The following is an 18658-nucleotide window of genomic DNA, read 5'->3' as shown; positions in this document are numbered from 1 at the left end:
ATCCCCCAGCCCACAAAGGACATTTGTCATCTCAACCTTCATTGCGTGTTAGTGCTGGAAAGTCCCATTCCAGTAGTGCCTGCCTGGTATCACAGATTAGCGAGTCTGTGCCTGGAGGTATCTCACATTTGTGGGACCGAGATGCCATATATTCCTACCACCTGGATAATGACAGTTTTTGCTCTCTTATACTATTTTGGGGAGTAAACTTTTGGATCATAGGGAAAGTAAGTTTGTTTCTCCTGTTAATATGTCTCATGTAGATTTAATTCTTAGCCCAGCTAGAAGAACCTTGGACTAAGGAAAATTTTTTCCTCCCCTTCACTAGTGATGTCCCTTTATAGACATCCCTTTATTTTATTCTCCACACAGACAACTTCTTACCCTCATCCTTCCAATCTAATTATATTATAATTTTGGATGAGATCAATACATGAGTTTTATCTCTCCATGGCTATGCAAATGTTATATGTAGCAGACCCACATAGTGCACTATGATTACATTTGCTTCTATAAAATTTGTTCTCTCTGGCATTACCTTCATTTTTGTCACTGCATAGCATTCTAGAAATCTGTCTCCTCCACCCTTCAACACTCTTGAAACTAAGAACTTACTCTTCAGTAAGTTCAAACACCCCAGACTTAATCAGCTTACTCTTCTTGTGGACAGGACAGTTTATTCAGCAGATTGTAGCATTTATTATGGTTATTCAGGTCACTGTCCTTACTTCTAGGTTTTTGATTCTTTCACTGATTGTGAATGACAGGGGTAAACTCTGGATAAACTTGTGTTCAAAATGCGAAGGATTTTCTAGTATTCCATACAGATGATCTTCCTAGCAATCTCTTCTGTAGGATGAAGTATTTTCAGTAGGTGCCATATGAGTATTACCATTAGCTTGTTATTTTCCTGTTTTCTCATCTCTCCTTTTCATTTCCTTTGTAAGGATATCAATTTCCTTAGCGCAGATGCTGTAAAAGACTTACTAACATTTTTTTCAAATTTTCGGTAAGGCAGCAATATTTTCTTCCCACATAGCACAAAACACTGCATCAATATCCAATCTCGGAAAGATATTGCTGGTGGCATTAAAATTGGTACGACAGTTTTGGGAATAAATTTGCCAATATGCAAAAGAACTACAGAAATCATCATTCCTCTGCCTTTGCAATTTCAGTGTAGGAATACATTGTAAGGAAATAATCCAACACATGGAAAAAGCTGTATGTAAGAATAGTCACAATGGTGTTATTTGTAGGAGGAACAGGTTGGAAACAATATAATGTCAATTAACAGGAGAATGGCTAAATAAATTATGGAATATATCTTTTGCTTTTACATGCATGTTATATACAAATAAACATAAAATAAGGATAATTTATCCAGGTATAGTGTGATTGTAACTGTGTAAAACATTGATGTTGAGAATTAAAACTACCTCATACAGATTTTGTCTACCTGAATATGACTCCATATTCCAATGTTCATTAGCATAAGTTTACCAAGAACCTCTTGGTGAGGCACATAAGTTTATTCATAACAGGAACTTTTCAACGGATCCTATTAATTCATCAATAGAAATCATCAACTGATAGCTCATATCCTAAGGCTTTTTGAGCCCCTCAACCCAAAATTCTTGCCTCATTATATCCTTCACACCTGAACACGGGTGCCTGGGTGGCTCAGTCAGTTAAGTGTCTGACTCTTGATTTCAGCCCAGGTCACGATCTCATAGTTTGTGGGATCAAGCTCCAAGTTGGGCTCTGTGCTGACAGTATAGAGACTGCTCAGGATTCTCTCTCTCAAAAATAAACAAACATTAAAAAAAAAAAAAAAACACCCTGAGCAATTATATCATGATATGTATCCAGTCTCAAACAATGCCTGCTCATTGAAAGTCCACCTTAAACAAAACTCCAAAATTTCAGTAAAACCTGATCCTGCCCTTCCCTCCCTGAGACAGAACCAAAGCTCTAATGAGGCAATGCTCTCCCTAGCGGCACTGAGTCTGTCCTGTATTTTTTTATGTTGATGATACTTGGGAAACCACACTCAACAGTGTAGAAAAACTATGCAATAAATACATGTAGAAAGATGAAAGGAAGGTGTAAAAATAACAATAGTCATGTAAGGGAATTGGTATTTAGCCAATTTTCAAGCCTGTTTTAAAATTTTTTTTTTTTTCAACGTTTTTATTTATTTATGGGACAGAGACAGAGCATGAACGGGGGAGGGGCAGAGAGAGAGGGAGACACAGAATCGGAAACAGGCTCCAGGCTCCGAGCCATCAGCCCAGAGCCTGATGCGGGGCTTGAACTCATGGACCGTGAGATCATGACCTGGCTGAAGTCGGACGCTTAACCGACTGTGCCACCCAGGCGCCCCTTTTCAAGCCTGTTTTAAATGGTATTCTTATATAATGAGGGCAAGGCTTATTTCAATCAATAACAAGGAGTTCATTTTGGTGCAGCCACATTTTAATATGTAAAGATCAAATAAAGGCAAAGCCGTGCAACTTGTTATTCTCTTCCTTGTGTTTTGTAGAACAATCAATAACAATCCAGAGACAAGACTACTTAGGTAGGAAGCAGAGCTATTCATATCGTAATTATGCTTGTGGAATCAAAATACTTATGGGGTCTGTTGTAATGAAAATGATCGAAAATGCTCTAAAATGACTTAATGTTGAGAAACAATCAGGAGGACATTGACTATGGCCTTTAAATGGTATTTGGTATTTAATGGGACAGAGGCTTTAGACAACAGCTTGCTTAGCACTGAGCTACATAAATGTTGTAACCCTAACACAGCATAGACAGATTTCACAAAATTAAAACCAGCTTTTATTAACAGCAATCTTGTAGTTGATGGGTTTTGCAGTGTTTGTCAAACGTTTCCCATTTTTTTTAATGAAAATCAGGGAGAAAAGCTGGCCTGTGGATAGAGTTTGTCACAGCTGGCAAAGGTGGCTATTCCTTTGTATGTCTTGCAGTTACCTGTCTTATGTCAAGTTTTCCCATGCAGACAAACTTGGACTTTTTTTTTTTTTTAGAGAGAAAGTAAGAGCACACGTGTGCACAAGTAGGGGAGAGGAGAGGGTCAGGGGGAGAGAGAATCTTAAGTAGGCACCACACTCAGTGCAAAGCCTGATGTGGGGCTCAATCCCACTCCCACGACCCTGGGATCATGACCTGAGCCAAAATCCAAGAGTCAGAAGAAGGATGTTGAACCAACTGAGCCAGTAAGGTGCCTCTGGTTTGATTTTTAAAAATGGCTCTGGATAAGTCAATTAACAGTCTATCACCCAGGTAAATCTCATTTCTCTACTGGTAGTAACCAATACCATTATCTTTTAACTTTTTTTCTCTAACGTATAAATATGCTTTGTAGGGAGAAGTGCATCAAGCAAGGTACAACAACAACAAAATAGGATCTATCAACAAAGAAGTCCAAAAATTTCACGATATGACAAGAGATTCACAAAGCTTCTATTTCAGGTAAAGATACACTGATGACAGTAATAAAGACAGTTATATTAAGATTAATCAGGTAATTTTATTAAATATTTACCATTCAGCAGCAACCAACATGAACATCTGAGCTAACAGAATCTTTTGAAATGTTCTGCTATATAGCTGCTTCAGAAATACACGCACATGATAAATTGAACTGTTCATTGCCAGAAAAACTTTTTAAAAAAGGGCTTCAAGAGCAAATAACACTGATTTATACTGTGCCCAAGCACTAGTCAACAATCTATTAAATTACAAAGGAAAAGGAAATCAAAGAAGCTTTGTTATCTTATATGCATGTCAACTTATTTAAATGGAAGGCTTTACTTCTTTAAAGCAACAGGAATATGGAGCTTCCTATGTGTGTGTGTGTATGTGTATTTAAGGATGTGATTACAAACACAAAGTGTTATCATCAAGGCAAAAGCTAGTTCCAGAAATTTCCAACTGCAAAACTTGCAAGATACAAAGCTAAAATTCGGATGTTCCTTTTCTCAATTATGAATACTTTCACTAAACATAAATATTTAACATATATTAATTTTTCTGACATTCAAAATTGTAAAGTCAATATGGCAGAATTATTGTTAAAAGCACATATGTACAAATATTCTTTTTCCATACATAAAGTATTTGGCATAATTATAACAATCATACTGCATCCACAACTGTTTGCTTTTATTTTTACTTTTTTTTTTTTTACACATAATGGTATCTCTTATTAAAATTAACCAGTTATGTACAAAAATACTTGAACATTTATTATAGAAAACCTCTATAACCAGCCTCAACAGCGTATACCTGCTGAATGGTTTCATTAAGAGAATATAAAAAAGTGGTCACTGCCTTCCAGGTAAGCTATCAACAAAAACAAATGGGGTTAAACTAAAATGAGCTTCCCAACAAAAGAGGGAAAATATTTAACAGTGTGATTTAAAATACAGCTCATATTTATTGAGTGTTATAAACAGTCAGTAAAAGAAAAAAACAAGGCTACAAAATACATTACTAAATACAAGGTGCTTTTTCCACATGTCTGCAACTGGGGCATCAGCATCCCTCCCTAGATCTGAGATGCTGTGTGTCGGTCCTCAAGCCAGCGGGGTCTACAGCCATCTCACCCATCAGCAAAGACAGGATCAGCTAAGAAGACAAGCTCCGGCAGGACCTTGGAGAGTTGTGAAGAATTTTCTATTTGGTGCAGGATTAAAAGTTAATGCCCTTGCCTTTTGAAAGTCCTTTTGCCATTTAATCATGCTAATATATTTTCTCTAAGGTTTTTTTCTTCATTTACGCTATTGATTTAATACTGTCCTGTATTGATTCCTGAATTCTTGTTAATGGGACACATTAATTTGTGCCCATTTAACACGTGAACATCTGCGCTTCTTCAGTGACAAATATGCTGCAGAGGAAACGATCAAGTAAGGAAGCTTGCGCAAGATTCAAGTAAACATTTCTCCTGGGGTCTTTTGCTTAATCTAGCCGATTGGAACTCTCAAAGTAAATTGCACCTTGAAAAGAAATACAGTAGATACCATGATGTCAGGGTGCTAAAGGATTCACCAACCAATTCACAAGGCAGAGTTTGAAGAAAGCAGACAGTGGTCAATGTCAAAAGCAACCTTAAAGAACTCTTTTGTTTCAAGAACAAAACAACTTGCAGCCCTATTTCTTGCAATCCCTTAAGTGTATTGTCTAATGAGCCTGCTAACTTGTGATTCTGTTGAAGTGCACGGATCAGTCTTCTCATGGAAAGAGCGAGAAACCTCCCCTTATATACAGAAGAAGCCTTCTAAAGTAAGGACCGTCGTGTTAGGATGTGCATCGACCTAATAAGCTTTCTCGGAGTATCAAGTATTCAGTAAAAGGTGTACAACATCACGCGCCCTATTGTTGGACAATCTCGTATTGGTTTTAAGATTAAACTAGATAAAAAAAAAGGGAACATAAAAAGATACAAAAGAAGTCTTCAGCACTATTTACCACTTCCAAACGAGAAACGTCTTAAGGAAAGTCAGCCATACTCCATGTAACATCCGGCGTTTTAGATCAGTAACTTTTAATATTGTGCAACATATTAATAAGCAGGTTTTAATTCCATTCACTGAAAGACGAATCTGGGTAAGTTATTAAAGTGCCTACACTAAACATCTCCTGGTCCTACCGCCTATGCTCTTGTAAACGGCCGGGCCTCCTGGCAGGGGCCTAGCAGAGGGACTCACAACTGCGAGACCTTGCGAGGCAGGGGCCGGGGCCGCGGGCCGGGCTCAGTCCTCCGGGTCCCGTTCTCCAGGTGGCCGGGCCGCGCCGCCAGGGGCTTGGGGGGCAGCGCGGGCGGCTCGGCCGTGACCGGGATGGAGAGGCTGTGAGGTAGCGGGACGGGCCGCCGCAAAGTCCGCTCGTACACGCTGTAGGGCGGCGGCGTTTTGCTCTCCTTGCGCACCGGCTCCTCCGGCCCGCTGTAGCCCGGCCCCGCCGCCGGCGCCGACTGTTCGTTCACCTGATTTTCGAAGCCTGAGGTTTCCGAGGTGCTACACCGGCTGAGAGAAGAGATGCCACTGCTGTAGCTGCCCGACAGGACGGGGGAGTTGGAGATCAGTCCCGGGGAGTGATATTCCACTGGAGAGGGAGTGAAGGACTGCACCGAGCCCTGCCCAAATGCAAAGGGAAAGGCAGAGGAGAGAAAAGTCACGGCCATCCTGAACACCGTGCCGGGCTGCATGAGGAACCCTCCCAGGCCCCTGAACTCAAGCCCTAATCCCCAATACTCAGAATGTCACCGCATCTGGGCTCAGGGTCTTTAAAGAGGCAGTACCTTAAAATGAGACCTTCGGGGTAGGCCTGCCTGGTATCCTTATAAGAAGGGGACATTTGGCCACACAGGGGAAAGGTCACGTTAAGGCAGAGGGAGAAGGGGGCCATGTGCCAGCCAAGGAGGGCGGCCTCAGGAGAAACCAAGCCTGGTGACGGCTGTTTGGGGATCCTGTAGCCTCCAGGAACTGTGAGAAAATAGATTTCTCTTGTTTAAGCCTCCCAAGCTGTGGTGGTTGGTGATGGCAGCCCTTCTTGGCCTACGGCAAACCCCCAGACTCAGATTTGAGGTGGTGTTATTCTCAGCACAGAAAACATTCATCCAAGCTTACCTCACTGCCCATTTTCAGGATAGAAAGAGGACAAATGTAATCAGGAAGAAAATTCAGAGGCACATAATTAGTCCTGTGATTTGGAAGACAGGGAACCAGCAACGGAAGGCTCTGGCATTACTATCTTCCCTTTCCAGCTCAGCAGGGACCGGCTCAGAACTGGAGGACAGCAGCCAGGGCAGTCGGAGCGGGGACAGGCCTCCCAGCAAAGGCCTCCAGAGGAGGAGGCAGGCACAATAGGCCCGTGTTTGAGTTTGCTCCCACCCCACACCCTTGACCTGGAGCTGCCCTTGCGTAGCTCTCAGGCTCGAGAGTTGGACACAGGACTTGTTGCATCTGGAGTGTTTTCTAAAACCCTGACTTGGTTGCTAATTTTTTTAAAGAGGAAGATTTCTCAAAAACCCCCACATTTTTTGGCATTTGATTAAAAAAAAAAAAACAAAAACCCTGGAAGTTCTAGCAACAATGGCTTGCTTTCTCAATTTTTGAAGCTGATGAGGGGCTTTCCCCTTGAGACGGGGCACGAACTCTTCAGTTTACGGTAGCCTTCGCCACACTGTTCTACCAGCCTCCTTCGCTCATTCATGTCAGCTGTCTACCCTGTTGGCATCTGGATTTGCTACTTCCCTATCAGGTGTCCTATGGAAAATGAGTCCTAAGTGATGCTCTGTGAAAGGAGGGTTCTGCTGGGAAATAACACATACTATGCACTCCTTGAGTACATTTAAAGCATAGTAGCATGTTAAAGTTTTCTAATAAAGAAAATGAAAGGACTTTGCTGCCCAGTGTTTTCTACACGTATCTGACCACAGACCATTTTTTTTCTGTTTATCACATAATGGTCCATAACTAAGGTTGTATGGGACACATTTTTGCCAAATGTTATCCTAGACTAACTTCACCTTGGTCTCTCAACTAATGCTGGTAGACACAAATGTGTTCATTAGCAGGAGCCTAAAATTAAGCATCACCAATTAAGAGATCCAAATGCACTGCTCGTTATCAAAAATTAGACCACAAGTTCAAAATAAGGCAGGTAAGATCAGCCTTCTTGAGAGGATTAGCTCCATCACTTAATTGCTGGAAAAAAACTAAGTTAAGGCAGCAAACTACATTCTATGCATTGCAAAGGTCATAACTGGGTAGCAGTGTGTCCCCTAACATAACGCAGGAGTTACAACACAAACGTTCCGTTGTCTTTTCAAACCCCTTTTGTAGAGACATGGCTAGAAAGCTACACCTGGCCAATAAGAACCTCACCAGCTCTGCAGAGGAAGTCTACACCACCTTCCTATATAGGAGTGTTTTGTAGCTACCTGAACATTCTCATCCCTTAGGTTCTTTTTACAGAATCAACCTCTGTGACTTACCATGTTATTACTACTCTGCAAAAGCAAGTTGGAAAATGCAGATGTTAATTGCATTAGCAATATGTGGGAGCTCCTTGTGAGTAAGGGTACATGTAAGATGTGGAAACATCATGTTGCTTTCTTTCCCATCACGTCAACGTGATGGTCCGTGGCTTCCAGAGAGAATGCAGTCACATGTACCTTATGATTAACAGCTGCATTGCAGAATGACCAAAAAAAAAAAAAAAAAAAACCCTAGCAAATAATTTGCACTCTCCAGCAAATTTCTACATCAGAAATGTTGGCAATGCAAATGAAATCACACTTCCTTGCAATTTTCTCCATTTTGGGGCTTTTGTTTTCCAGATTCTCAGTTTCTATCAGCAACTATCCTTAGCACCCAGATGCATTGGATCACGACCTGCCCCTATGTTTTTAGAAGCTAATTTGTCTTTTTCTTTCACATTAGCTAGAAATACCTCAACAAAAAGGACATGGAGCATGTAAATCCTCACTCAGACACAAAGTCATTCTTTTTACAGTCACTTCAACCTTGTATTTGCCTCTGGTGCAGCAGCTCTGAACACCAATGTCTGTAGGTATTGACAATCCTTGCAACCAATCTGATTCAATTTGGATAGAGACCAAATATTATTCTTTATCTTCATGAGGGATTTTGTATGTTTACAGATGTTAAATAGCCTATGTTTACATATCAATTTAAACGTCTCATCTTTAAAGCTTTTCAATTTGTTTCCTAGAAATTTTTGATTTCATTTTACTGTCTTTTTTTTTATTATCAAGTATATATCTCTACTGTAAATAAAAACCTTAGAATAAAATATTAAAAGTGAAGAAGCTGGGTTTGACTTTGTCAAAATGGGTGAGGCTGATAGAAGCAAAAAGGTACAGGAGACCATTTACTAGGTCTTCATTATCAAGTTTTTCAAGTTGTTTTTCTTTTTCTTTTTTTCTGATGTCCCTTAAACCAAAGGAGCAGACTGAAAACATCCTAGGAAATACACTGAGACCATATTTCTTTCCTAGTTCAGTGTATACACAGACCCTAGTCTGTACATTCTCACTTTCCCGACTTGGGGAATGAGGCTAATATAAAAACAAACGGTTTCATTCATGGAGGCAACTCTCTGAAAGCAAAGTCTAGTATTTTCTTTCCAATCTTCCTCCACCCCTTCTTTAGATATTCTTTGTCTGGTCTATACCAATGAAAGCACTTCAGTGATACACCGGGAGGAGTCCTAAGGAAAGAAGGAATGTGGGGCCAGTCTCTAGCCTGAGTCTAAGTCAGAGTCTGTACCTTCAGTGGAGATCTCCCAGCAGGCGAGGGGGATACTGACGTTGTATGTCTTGCTGGTGAAGCTGTAAACAGAGAGAGAAATCCTTTCAAAAACCAGAAAAAACAGAAAGGTGACAATCTGAAAATGCCCTCTGTGTACAAACTCCTACAGATGGCCCAGTGCCCAAGGCCCTCCTAGGCAAGGGGGGTAAGGGAGAAAGTGACACCTTTCCAAAACAGATTCCTCACAAAGGATGGCAGCACCAAGCCAGGGGAGAATTAGTGAAAAGTCACCAAAGCATACATGATGCTCTACAGAAGTGACAGAGGCTCGAACTGGGTCCATGTTCCATTTCTGCAAAGTCCAGATGCTTTTCCACTGCCCAATCTATTTCAAAAGGTGCTTTAGGTGTGAGGTGCTGAGGAGAAGTCTTTGGAAAATAGCTGCTGACTCTGACCCGGGCAGCAATGGGTAGACCCAGGGTATCCAGGCAACTTAGAAAGGGTCCATGAGAATAAATTCACACCAGCCTCCACTTTCATATCCCAATACTCCCAAAACAGAAGACACTTGGCCGCGTCCAGACAGGAAATGAGAAGTTTTCTGTTTACCTCCCTAATGCTCCTACTCAGGTCTTCTCTTTGCACCTGTGGGGTGGAAGTTGGCCGGGGGAGGGGGGTGGGCGGGAGTGCAAGTGGTTCTCTATGAATTTCATCATTATGGCAAAGAAGTGTTCTCTCTTTGTTTCTCCCACTAGACTTTCAACCCTACACCTGGGATTCAGGACAGGTGATGGCACTGCTCCGTGTGCTTGTAGGTCAAATTCAGCCCCCTGAAGCATAAGCACGCACACGGAGAGCTGCCGTGATGCAGTCAATGCGGTGAATGTGAGACAGATTTCCCAATTCCACCTACAGAGGTTTCAGTGAGTTCAGGGTTTCTTGGTCTGTGATAAGCCGCCATTCTCCCAGCTGTCAAAGTGAGGTTTGCGACGCTTAAGAAAACTAGAGAGAGGCTGAAGGAAACAAAGACAGACAGTTACGGATCCCCCAACAGTGACCACGGATGATGACAGGAGGACAGACCAGGAAAGCAATCAGTGCAGAAGGGAGGGTGGTCCTGCCAGGTTCAATCAGGAGAGGTGAGTCACCTGTGTGCTCTGGGTGCTGGGGGACCAGAGAGAGTGGCCCACTGTTGCTCTGCCCTGCACACTAAGGGCATGCCACCGGCACTTGCCACGTTCCAGCACCAGCATTTAGATTTCCTATCCTGTCCCCGGTGGGTGTTGATGATGGGAGAAAATCACGTATGCTTGGAGAAACAGATCCTGACTGGGAATTGTATTTCTTCCACTGCTGTGTGTGGCACAAGTCCAGGTTTACTGTAGCTGACCATCTGCTTCGTCTTGACCCAGGCATTCAGTGGCCCCACCACGGTGGACTCCACAGCAGCCCTCGCAGCCATGGCATATCCAGAGATGTTTCTCAAGAAAGGCATTCTCCCACAGAGGCCTAAAATAGTTGGTCAGTATCCTTGCCTACTTACGAGTTTGAATGGGCCTAGGAACTTAACTACCATCAATATTACTGTTCCTTTGAAAATGCTTTCCAAGCTTCCAACATCATGACACATCCAAATTTAAACTGGAGAATGCTTGACTATATGTACATCATGAATAAGATACCAATTACTTGATTGATGCATTTTCCGCTGTCCAGGGTGACAATGGTATTCTAATGCAGATTACCAATTAAGCCTAGTTACTTCTTACTGTGTCTAAAAATCTCCCAAGCCTTTCAAAACCTGTTGGTGACTTTTAGTTTTGGCAAGTATAGAATACACTGGGTAGCACACAGTGTATTTTAAAAAGACAAGAAAGTTGCTTAGTTAAAAAAGAAAACAGAAAGATGAGATGCTACTATACAGCAAATGAAACATGAGTGATCAACCCAGAAAAATCCATGAAGGAAATGTCCTATTTAGGCCAGTTGTATTTGTAAAGCTTCAACACTACTCTAGACATATGTGACCGTTGAAAAGACTCTCCCCATCACCAGCATAGGTAAAGTCAGCAGAGCAGGTCTTAAAGGCTGTACCGTATCAAGTTCACTGAGCAAACGGCTTATTCAGTTGGAAAGGGTGCCTGTTATTGCTATCAACTCACGAAAAAAAACATTCTTAAAAATTTTCTCCAAATCTAGAAAGCTTTGGTAAAATACCAATTCCAGGGCTTTACTCCAAAAATGGTGATCTCCTGATTCAGTAGGTCTGAGGTTAGGCCTAAGAACTTGCTTCTTAAACCATCACCGGAGGGGATGCATCACCCTGAATCAACCCGTTAAGAAATCTCCCTCTTGAATACAGACTTCTCTATGCAAGGGACAGCAACGGATGTGAGGTCAGTTGTTCCCCACAAGCCTATTAAGTTACTGGTAGTCAATTCCTATTTAGGGGCAACGTGAAACCCTGGCATCAGTCCTGAGTAAGAGTGAAGTGGCTGACTTCACAGAGCTTGACAGGAATGAGGTGGCTCAAGCAAAGGACAGAGAAAATACTACTGGCTGGTCAAGGTTAGGGCACCTCCCCAAATTCTGAGGACGGTGCCGAGCAGGAGAACATTCTACAAAATCTGTGAATGGAGTTGATAAGGAATGGAGGGCTGTTTGACTTAGTATAGTGAGAAGTTCAGGAAAGAGGGGAAAAACATTGTAAATGAATTATGCAGCTACTAAGGTTTTTACCTCAGACATCCAATGCCCACTTTTCTCTGAGGAATTCACGACAAGTTGGAGTAGTCATAAAAGTGCTTTTATAAAAGTGATTGTTCAAATGCTTCAAATACCCACCAGTTTGTGTGGGTCTTGGAGGGACAGGGGGAGAGAGAATTTTCCCACTATCCGACATGTTCTTGGCTTCTTTCCCACTGTCCAGGCTCCAGCTGCTAGGGGTGGGATTCACAGCTGGAAGGGAATAACACAGCTAAAAACACATGGACCACTTTGCCCCTCCGACACTTGCGATCTTAGAAGAAAGTCAAATTATCCAGAATGAAAAAATCAGCTGGATTAAAAACAACAACAGCAACAATAACAGGAAACCTCCTAAATACTAGGCCTTTATTTAATTGCTTACCTCACAGTTATAGTTGACATTTAATTGGGTGGTAGCATGTCTGTTTATTTCCCCTCAAGCAGTCCAACAGAACTACAAATCTCTACAAGAGCATAGAATCTTGTTGAGAATTACAAATGTGTTTAGATGCTGGATAACAGATGGAGGATGTAGTCACTAAACTATTTTAAAACTTGGGTTTTAGTGTAAATTTGTAGACAAGTGGCATCCAAAAAGGGGGAAGGCAGCGAAAGGCTAATATTTCAACTACCTGGCAGAATTACAATGCTACACCATCCTGATGACCAACTCTTTGAGGAAAGAACTCTTGTTACTGAAATCAATGGATTATACTGAAGTATGTCCTGAAAAAAGTAATTTGGAATGCTGACAGTATCATTACTTTCTTGTAATTTGCCTGTTCCATGCTTCAGTAAGATGTAGAAATATGGAACAACCCTGTTAGGAACAAGGGCAAGACACACAAGATTATAAATAGCTGCTATGAAAGAAGGTTTACAGAAGCAAGACTTCAGAGTTCCTGCGGCTTGCTCCCTGGACAGACGCTGCCATCTGGTGGACACATGTAGGATTCCAACCTTTTACTCTAAATGACCACATTCATTTAATGGCATGGAATTACCACTCCTAAAATAATTTTTCTCTGCTCGGTTTTAAATTTGCTTTGTGGTTTTCTTTGGTAGAAGTGGTGAGAAAAATAATAAGCTCTCCTGGCAAAGATTAATATCTGACTTGCAACGTTAAAGCAAAATTTGTGTTTTAAAATAATTTTGGCTCTCTTCTCACTGATTTCAATCTCCCAAGGAAAGTTTTAATGTTAATCTACCCGTGTACTCAAATGACAATACAGTTTAGTTCTTAATGAGGACAATTAAAGTGCACTTTACGGGAACATTTCATTAGTGACTCTTGATGCGTTGGCTTACGGGACCACTTGATTGTTGAGGCCTGACCCTGAGAGAGGCAAGTGGGGGGACCTACCGCAAGCCCCCACCTGCACAGTGGAGGAAATCACATTTAATCTGCTGTTCATCTTCTGCTGTGTTGCACAGACTGATGCTAATTGGCTATTAACTGCTATGCATGTGTTTCTCATTTTGTGTGTGACCTTGAGGCAGGGCACACTCCATTATGCACTGGATTGCAATTCTTAAATAGTATGTGAGTCCCCACAAACAACAGAAGAACTGGCAGAGTGAGCTTTGTAAAGGAAACAAAGGGCCGGCGGGGGAGGGGGGGGACCAGGCAATCAATCTGGGAAGGTGCTATTTTCCCTGTGCTAAACAAGTACCTAATTGGCAACTCTGTTTCAGGGAACACAGGAATTGCCTTGGTGACATGACACCAGAAGCCATTAAACAGAGGAGTTCCTAACTTGCTCAGGTTCTGCTGTTCAGTCCCACAAGGAAACAGTTTTGAAAGAATGCATCATCAATGGCTGTCTTTCATTAATCCCCTAAGGTGCAAATTAGTCCCGATCATTAAAGATCTGAAGATCTGCCTTCCACACAAACACATGGGAGACTGGAGGAAATGAGGACAAAACACACCCTTCCACATTTCAGGACTGATGAAGGGGCTGGCTTTATACCCACCTTTCTCAGGTGCAGAAAGATTTGGGTCACTGCGTGGCAAGGCCCCATCTCCAATATGATTAAACAGCAGCCTCTGCAAAGGTATAAGAGTCTATTTTTATGGTGCAATTTGCTGTCATGTGAGACCCTCTAGAAAATGAGATGATTGTCTCATTACTGAAACTTTTTGTTTAAAATAATTTTTACATGGTATATGATGAACCTACGAACCAAGAATTCGATTATATTTAAGGAAAAAAGGGGAGAAGAACTTTAAGTTTAAAAAGTTTGTATTCAATTTTAAATGTAAATGGTAAATACATTTTCATAATAAAATGGAGTGAAAAACAGTAAGGAGCACTAAAGCTATGGTGCTCTTTATAAATACAAATGCTAGACTGGCAATATGAAATGCAAATAAGAATGAAAAAAGAATTATTAGCTCAAAAAATCTCTAGTGAATGGACATGTTTTCAGTCCTAGGTTAAAAACATGGGAAATGGACAATATTCTACAATTTTTAACCCACAAAAATGTCACTTTTACATGGTTCTACCTAATATAGTAAAAAAAAAAAAAAAGAAAAAGTGCGAGTCCTTAAAAGGAGATGCACCACATCAATGTGCAGCATTGAGCTTTTGGTTACTACACACTGCTTCACATTTTACCAAAAGTGGAAAAGTCGGAGGCTAATCAAGGAAGGCTTTCAGAGTCCCCCATGCTGGCAACACGCACTCCTGGAGCCGATGGAACAGAGTGTGAAATTCCCTCGCAACACCAAGTGACAAAGGGAAATAAAACTGGGGAGCTAGTTCAGCCAAACGCACTCAGAGAGAATTTCTGCGAGACATCAGTGTTGTGCAGATGAGGTATCCTGGGGCTTTCAGGAAGATTATACAATCAGCAAAGATAAACCAATCAAGACACATCCCACTCGCTCTCATCCATTTCCAGATGCAGTTACAGACTTCTGCCAGGATGGTGTAGAAAAACAGAAAAATTAGCTGGAACATAAATAAGTATAGTTCTCTACTCCTAAGTTATTCCCAAAGCATTGGTAAACCCCAGGGTTACCCAACAATCTTCACCTTTGGAACCACCCTTCACGGCCCTTGAAGTGCCCGGAGGGCCAGGCCTTTGGCCCTGCCCTCACCGGGACCAAGAGGGACCACTTCAAAACCAAGGCCAGGCAGGACGTGAGGGCCACAGTGCTTTACTCCCGAGGCATACAGGGAAAGCCTGGGCACTCAACTGCTTCTCCCTCAATGTAGTACAGAAGAATGGCAAAGGTGAACAGAAATTGGCCCTGCACTCCTGGGTACCTAGTCTGAAGCTTTCTCAAACTAGGTAGAGGTCAAAAGAGAGGCTGCTGGATAGATCATGCTTCTCTGAACGGTCCTTTGCTAAGATAAAAAGCTGCTCCGAATTTCTGCTATGCACACATGCAAACACAGACACTCCAACTCATCCACCTAATTACCCCTTGTAACGTTTAAATAGCAGCAGTGAACTACAGGGTCAGGTCAAGGAGGGTGAGATCATTTCCCATTTTCTGCTCAGCTTTATTGCTTAAGCAACAACCCTTGTATCTGTATAGGAAATATGGCTCCAACAGAAATTGCGAGCAATGGGCATGGGACAGAGGTTCACTCTTCACTCAGAAAGACTTGTTATCTAACACAGCCCATCCGGTTGCCTCTGGCAGGTACGGCGTTTCTCTGCAGAGACATGTAAGCAATTCCAGGCATTTGCTTGTTTTCTAAGTATCTCCGTCCCACAAGGACTACCTGAGAAGTTTCCCCAGGTGTTGGATAGATGGCACTGCATGGTCTCTCTCTTGGAGACAGGCAAGAGTTTTCTCTGGAATGTTTGTGTTTGTCAGACAGCAAAGGGGAAGCTGGGAAGAGAAGAAAGGAAGGATCATCAGGGGGTGGAGCTGGAACAGTCTGGAGGACGGGGCTTGTGTGCGGGGGCAGCAGGTTCCGCGGGCACCCTCAGTCTACCCCACGTCCTGGCACTGACCTCTGGCACTCGATGGGGCAGAACTTGTCACGTTAGGCGAAGCAGAGTGAGTAGAACTCAAGCTTGAGGTAGATGGACTTGGCTGGAAATACATGGGAGCTGTTATCACACACTGCTTGGAGGCTTCGGACAACACTGACATATTTAAAACAAAATCACTGCCCTTTTTTTTTTCAAGTAGCCAAAAAAAAAAAAAAAAAAAGACAAAAAGGAAAAGCCATTTAGAAATCTAAAAAAATCTCAGATCAACAAGGAAGCCTGTCTGAATTAATCAAGAATCCAAGATTTAAAAACAAACAAAACAGTCTAAAAAGAAAAAAATCGAGATTTTGACTCCTGCCAAGGGAACACATTCGTGCTGGTTTTGGCGACATACTAGGACTCAGGACCAGGCAGCAGCACACTCCTGGACTAAAGTGCAAGCAGCAAGACTCCCAGCCTAGGGCACGTCAAGAGGTGAGCGCCTCTAAAAGGCAGAAAACACTCCTTCTTGTTTTCTCCAAAACTGTGTTCAAGGCATGAGTTCCGCAATATGTATTATGCTCCTTTTCTAAAGACAGTGGTAAGGAAAATTTCAGCTTGTTCTACTAAATTGTTATGAATGCCCTATTAGCAGTGTCTGAATAAAATTCTGTGTTGCAAGAGTTACACTGACTCATGTCCTTATAAACTGTATGTTTTTTCCTTTAGTAAAAATATTTTGATTATGAAAATTTGTTGACATGTACCTAGGTAGAGAGATGTTATAATGGACCTCTCAACCACGTATTGTGAAGCAAAAAGGCCACTTAGCAATGCTAAGAGGCAGCTAGCATGTGGTGACATGTTCCAAGAGTCCCCAAATGAAGTGGTAAGTTCCAAAGCTAACCCTGTACAGCTTGCCCGGCCTTTCCCATTCTTGCTCATGTCTTCTGAGAGTAGATGGGCGGTTTTGAGAGGACTATCTTTGTAGACTCCAGAGACCAACAAAGCAGTAAGAGTATTTAAAAGTTTGTCCTTAACTCAAGTTCTTGCTCGCAGATCTGTTCATTAGCACAGCAGAGTGAACAGAAACTCTCACGATTGAGACAGAAAAGGAATACACACGACCAGACGATTAAAAAGCTAATCAAGTACCTGCATGTTAAAGACTTCATCAGAGCTTTCTGATTGCCCTGTAATATTGCTTACTTCAGCAGAAGCTTGGGAGGACAGTGAGGAGGAAGAATATCGGTTGACAGCTGGGTAACTTAATGGGCTGTTTTGGGGGGAAAAAAATGGTCATTAACTCAGTCTCTGAATTGCACTTCATCACATGCTGGCATGGTATAAAACCAAAGGAAAAAAATATACATTCCATTTTGTTGTCTCCTGTTTGCCTCAATATAATCAAATGTTTGAGTTTATTTATTTCTCATGCTGTTGCTGTTTTACCAGTGGCAGATGTCTGCAGCTGCCTTGCGGGTTAATTATTTCATTAAGAAATAGCGTATTTGACAAATTATGCCATAAAGAATGAGAGAATCATTCCAGATCATCTTGTGGGGATGCCAAATTATAAGATAATTCAGAATATGACTTACCTGCGTCTAGGAATTACCCTGGTACCATCTGGGCTCATTGAAGCAGGTGCTGAGTTTCTACACACACGAGGGCTTCCATTAGGAAAATGGACTGGACTGGCTTGTATACAAGCAGAGAACTCCTAGAGATGTAGTAAAGCACATATTTAAGAGTAATTACATGGGCAAAGTAACTCGTGAGGTATTTTAGTATACTGTGACAAGGCTAAAAGGTTATAAATGTTAAGTTTCATTATTATTAAGCTTTCTCGCCCTTTTTGGGTTTTCATAAAAGCTGAACACGGCACACAGAAGATAATCCAATTTTAATATTGGAGGACTCCCTGGTAAAATGATGCAGTTTGGTAGAAAAACCAAAAGATGTCACTATTGGATACTTCATCGTCCCTCTAATGAAAAGCAAATGGCAGTGGTCAGACTGCCCCCTATGGACACTCTGTGTACGTACCTGTATCCCTAAACTTGACTTCATCACAAAGAACTGGTCCACCAGCTTTTTGTGTAAGGGTCTCATATCTTGAGGTACAAACTTCTCATGCACGGCCAAACCAAATTCCAAAATCTGTGCCTTGATAATAAGATAAGAAGAAACTCACGTCAATAGGTAACTCTACCAAGTGCTTGCTAAGGGGTCAAGCACTGTACCATGCATTCTGCATGCGTTACTGTGAATCCTCTCAATCCCACGAGACGGGAACAATCCTTCACTTACGGGTGAGGATCAGAAAGCTCTTGCAGGTGCTAAAAGACAAATGGGGATTCAAACTTAGGTCTTTCTCATTCCAAAGACTTCATTTCCCTGGTACCCTAAGTTTCTTTCCCATGTATCTGAGATCTGTAACAACAACCCTCTTAAGCAAGTATGTGTCCCTTTGGCCCCCTTCTGCACTGGTCAGGATTGGGAAGGAGCGGCTCCCTATTAGTGGGATCAGGTACTTCTCCCTGAGGGATCTCTTTCCTGGACGGCACCCCCTTTTCCACATTACCCTTCTCTCTTCCATCAGGTTCTTCTGTTCCCATCCACCCCTCCCCCAGAATTCCCAAATTTGTAGAGGGGGACAC

At 42.0% G+C, this 18658-nt stretch overlaps 1 protein-coding gene across 4 annotated transcripts in view; it reads right to left on the bottom strand.

Annotated features, from left to right (window-relative positions):
* Positions 1-3526: 3526 nt before the first annotated feature.
* The window catches only part of DOCK4 (dedicator of cytokinesis 4), a 434929-nt gene continuing 419797 nt past the window's right edge, over positions 3527-18658 (bottom strand). For 2 of the 4 annotated variants that reach the window (XM_086692336.1, XM_086692344.1), the window contains 9 exons: positions 18045-18164; positions 17597-17718; positions 17151-17271; positions 16035-16116; positions 15800-15909; positions 14034-14106; positions 12153-12266; positions 9327-9388; positions 3527-6166 (listed from right to left, as the gene is read on the bottom strand). In XM_086692336.1, coding sequence (XP_086548462.1) covers positions 5735-6166; positions 9327-9388; positions 12153-12266; positions 14034-14106; positions 15800-15909; positions 16035-16116; positions 17151-17271; positions 17597-17718; positions 18045-18164 — 1236 coding nt within the window. In that variant the 3' untranslated portion in view covers positions 3527-5734. The remainder of the gene's footprint in view (positions 6167-9326; positions 9389-12152; positions 12267-14033; positions 14107-15799; positions 15910-16034; positions 16117-17150; positions 17272-17596; positions 17719-18044; positions 18165-18658) is intronic. The other 2 variants (XM_086692348.1, XM_086692356.1) reach the window with 2 other exon arrangements.

The sequence above is a fragment of the Puma concolor genome, chromosome A2, assembly GCF_028749965.1.
Source record: "Puma concolor isolate L17-30 chromosome A2, mPumCon1.1.hap2, whole genome shotgun sequence".
NCBI lineage: Eukaryota > Metazoa > Chordata > Mammalia > Carnivora > Felidae > Puma > Puma concolor.
Note: the sequence above shows the minus strand (reverse complement) of the source record. Positions and strands in the feature narration are given on the sequence as shown.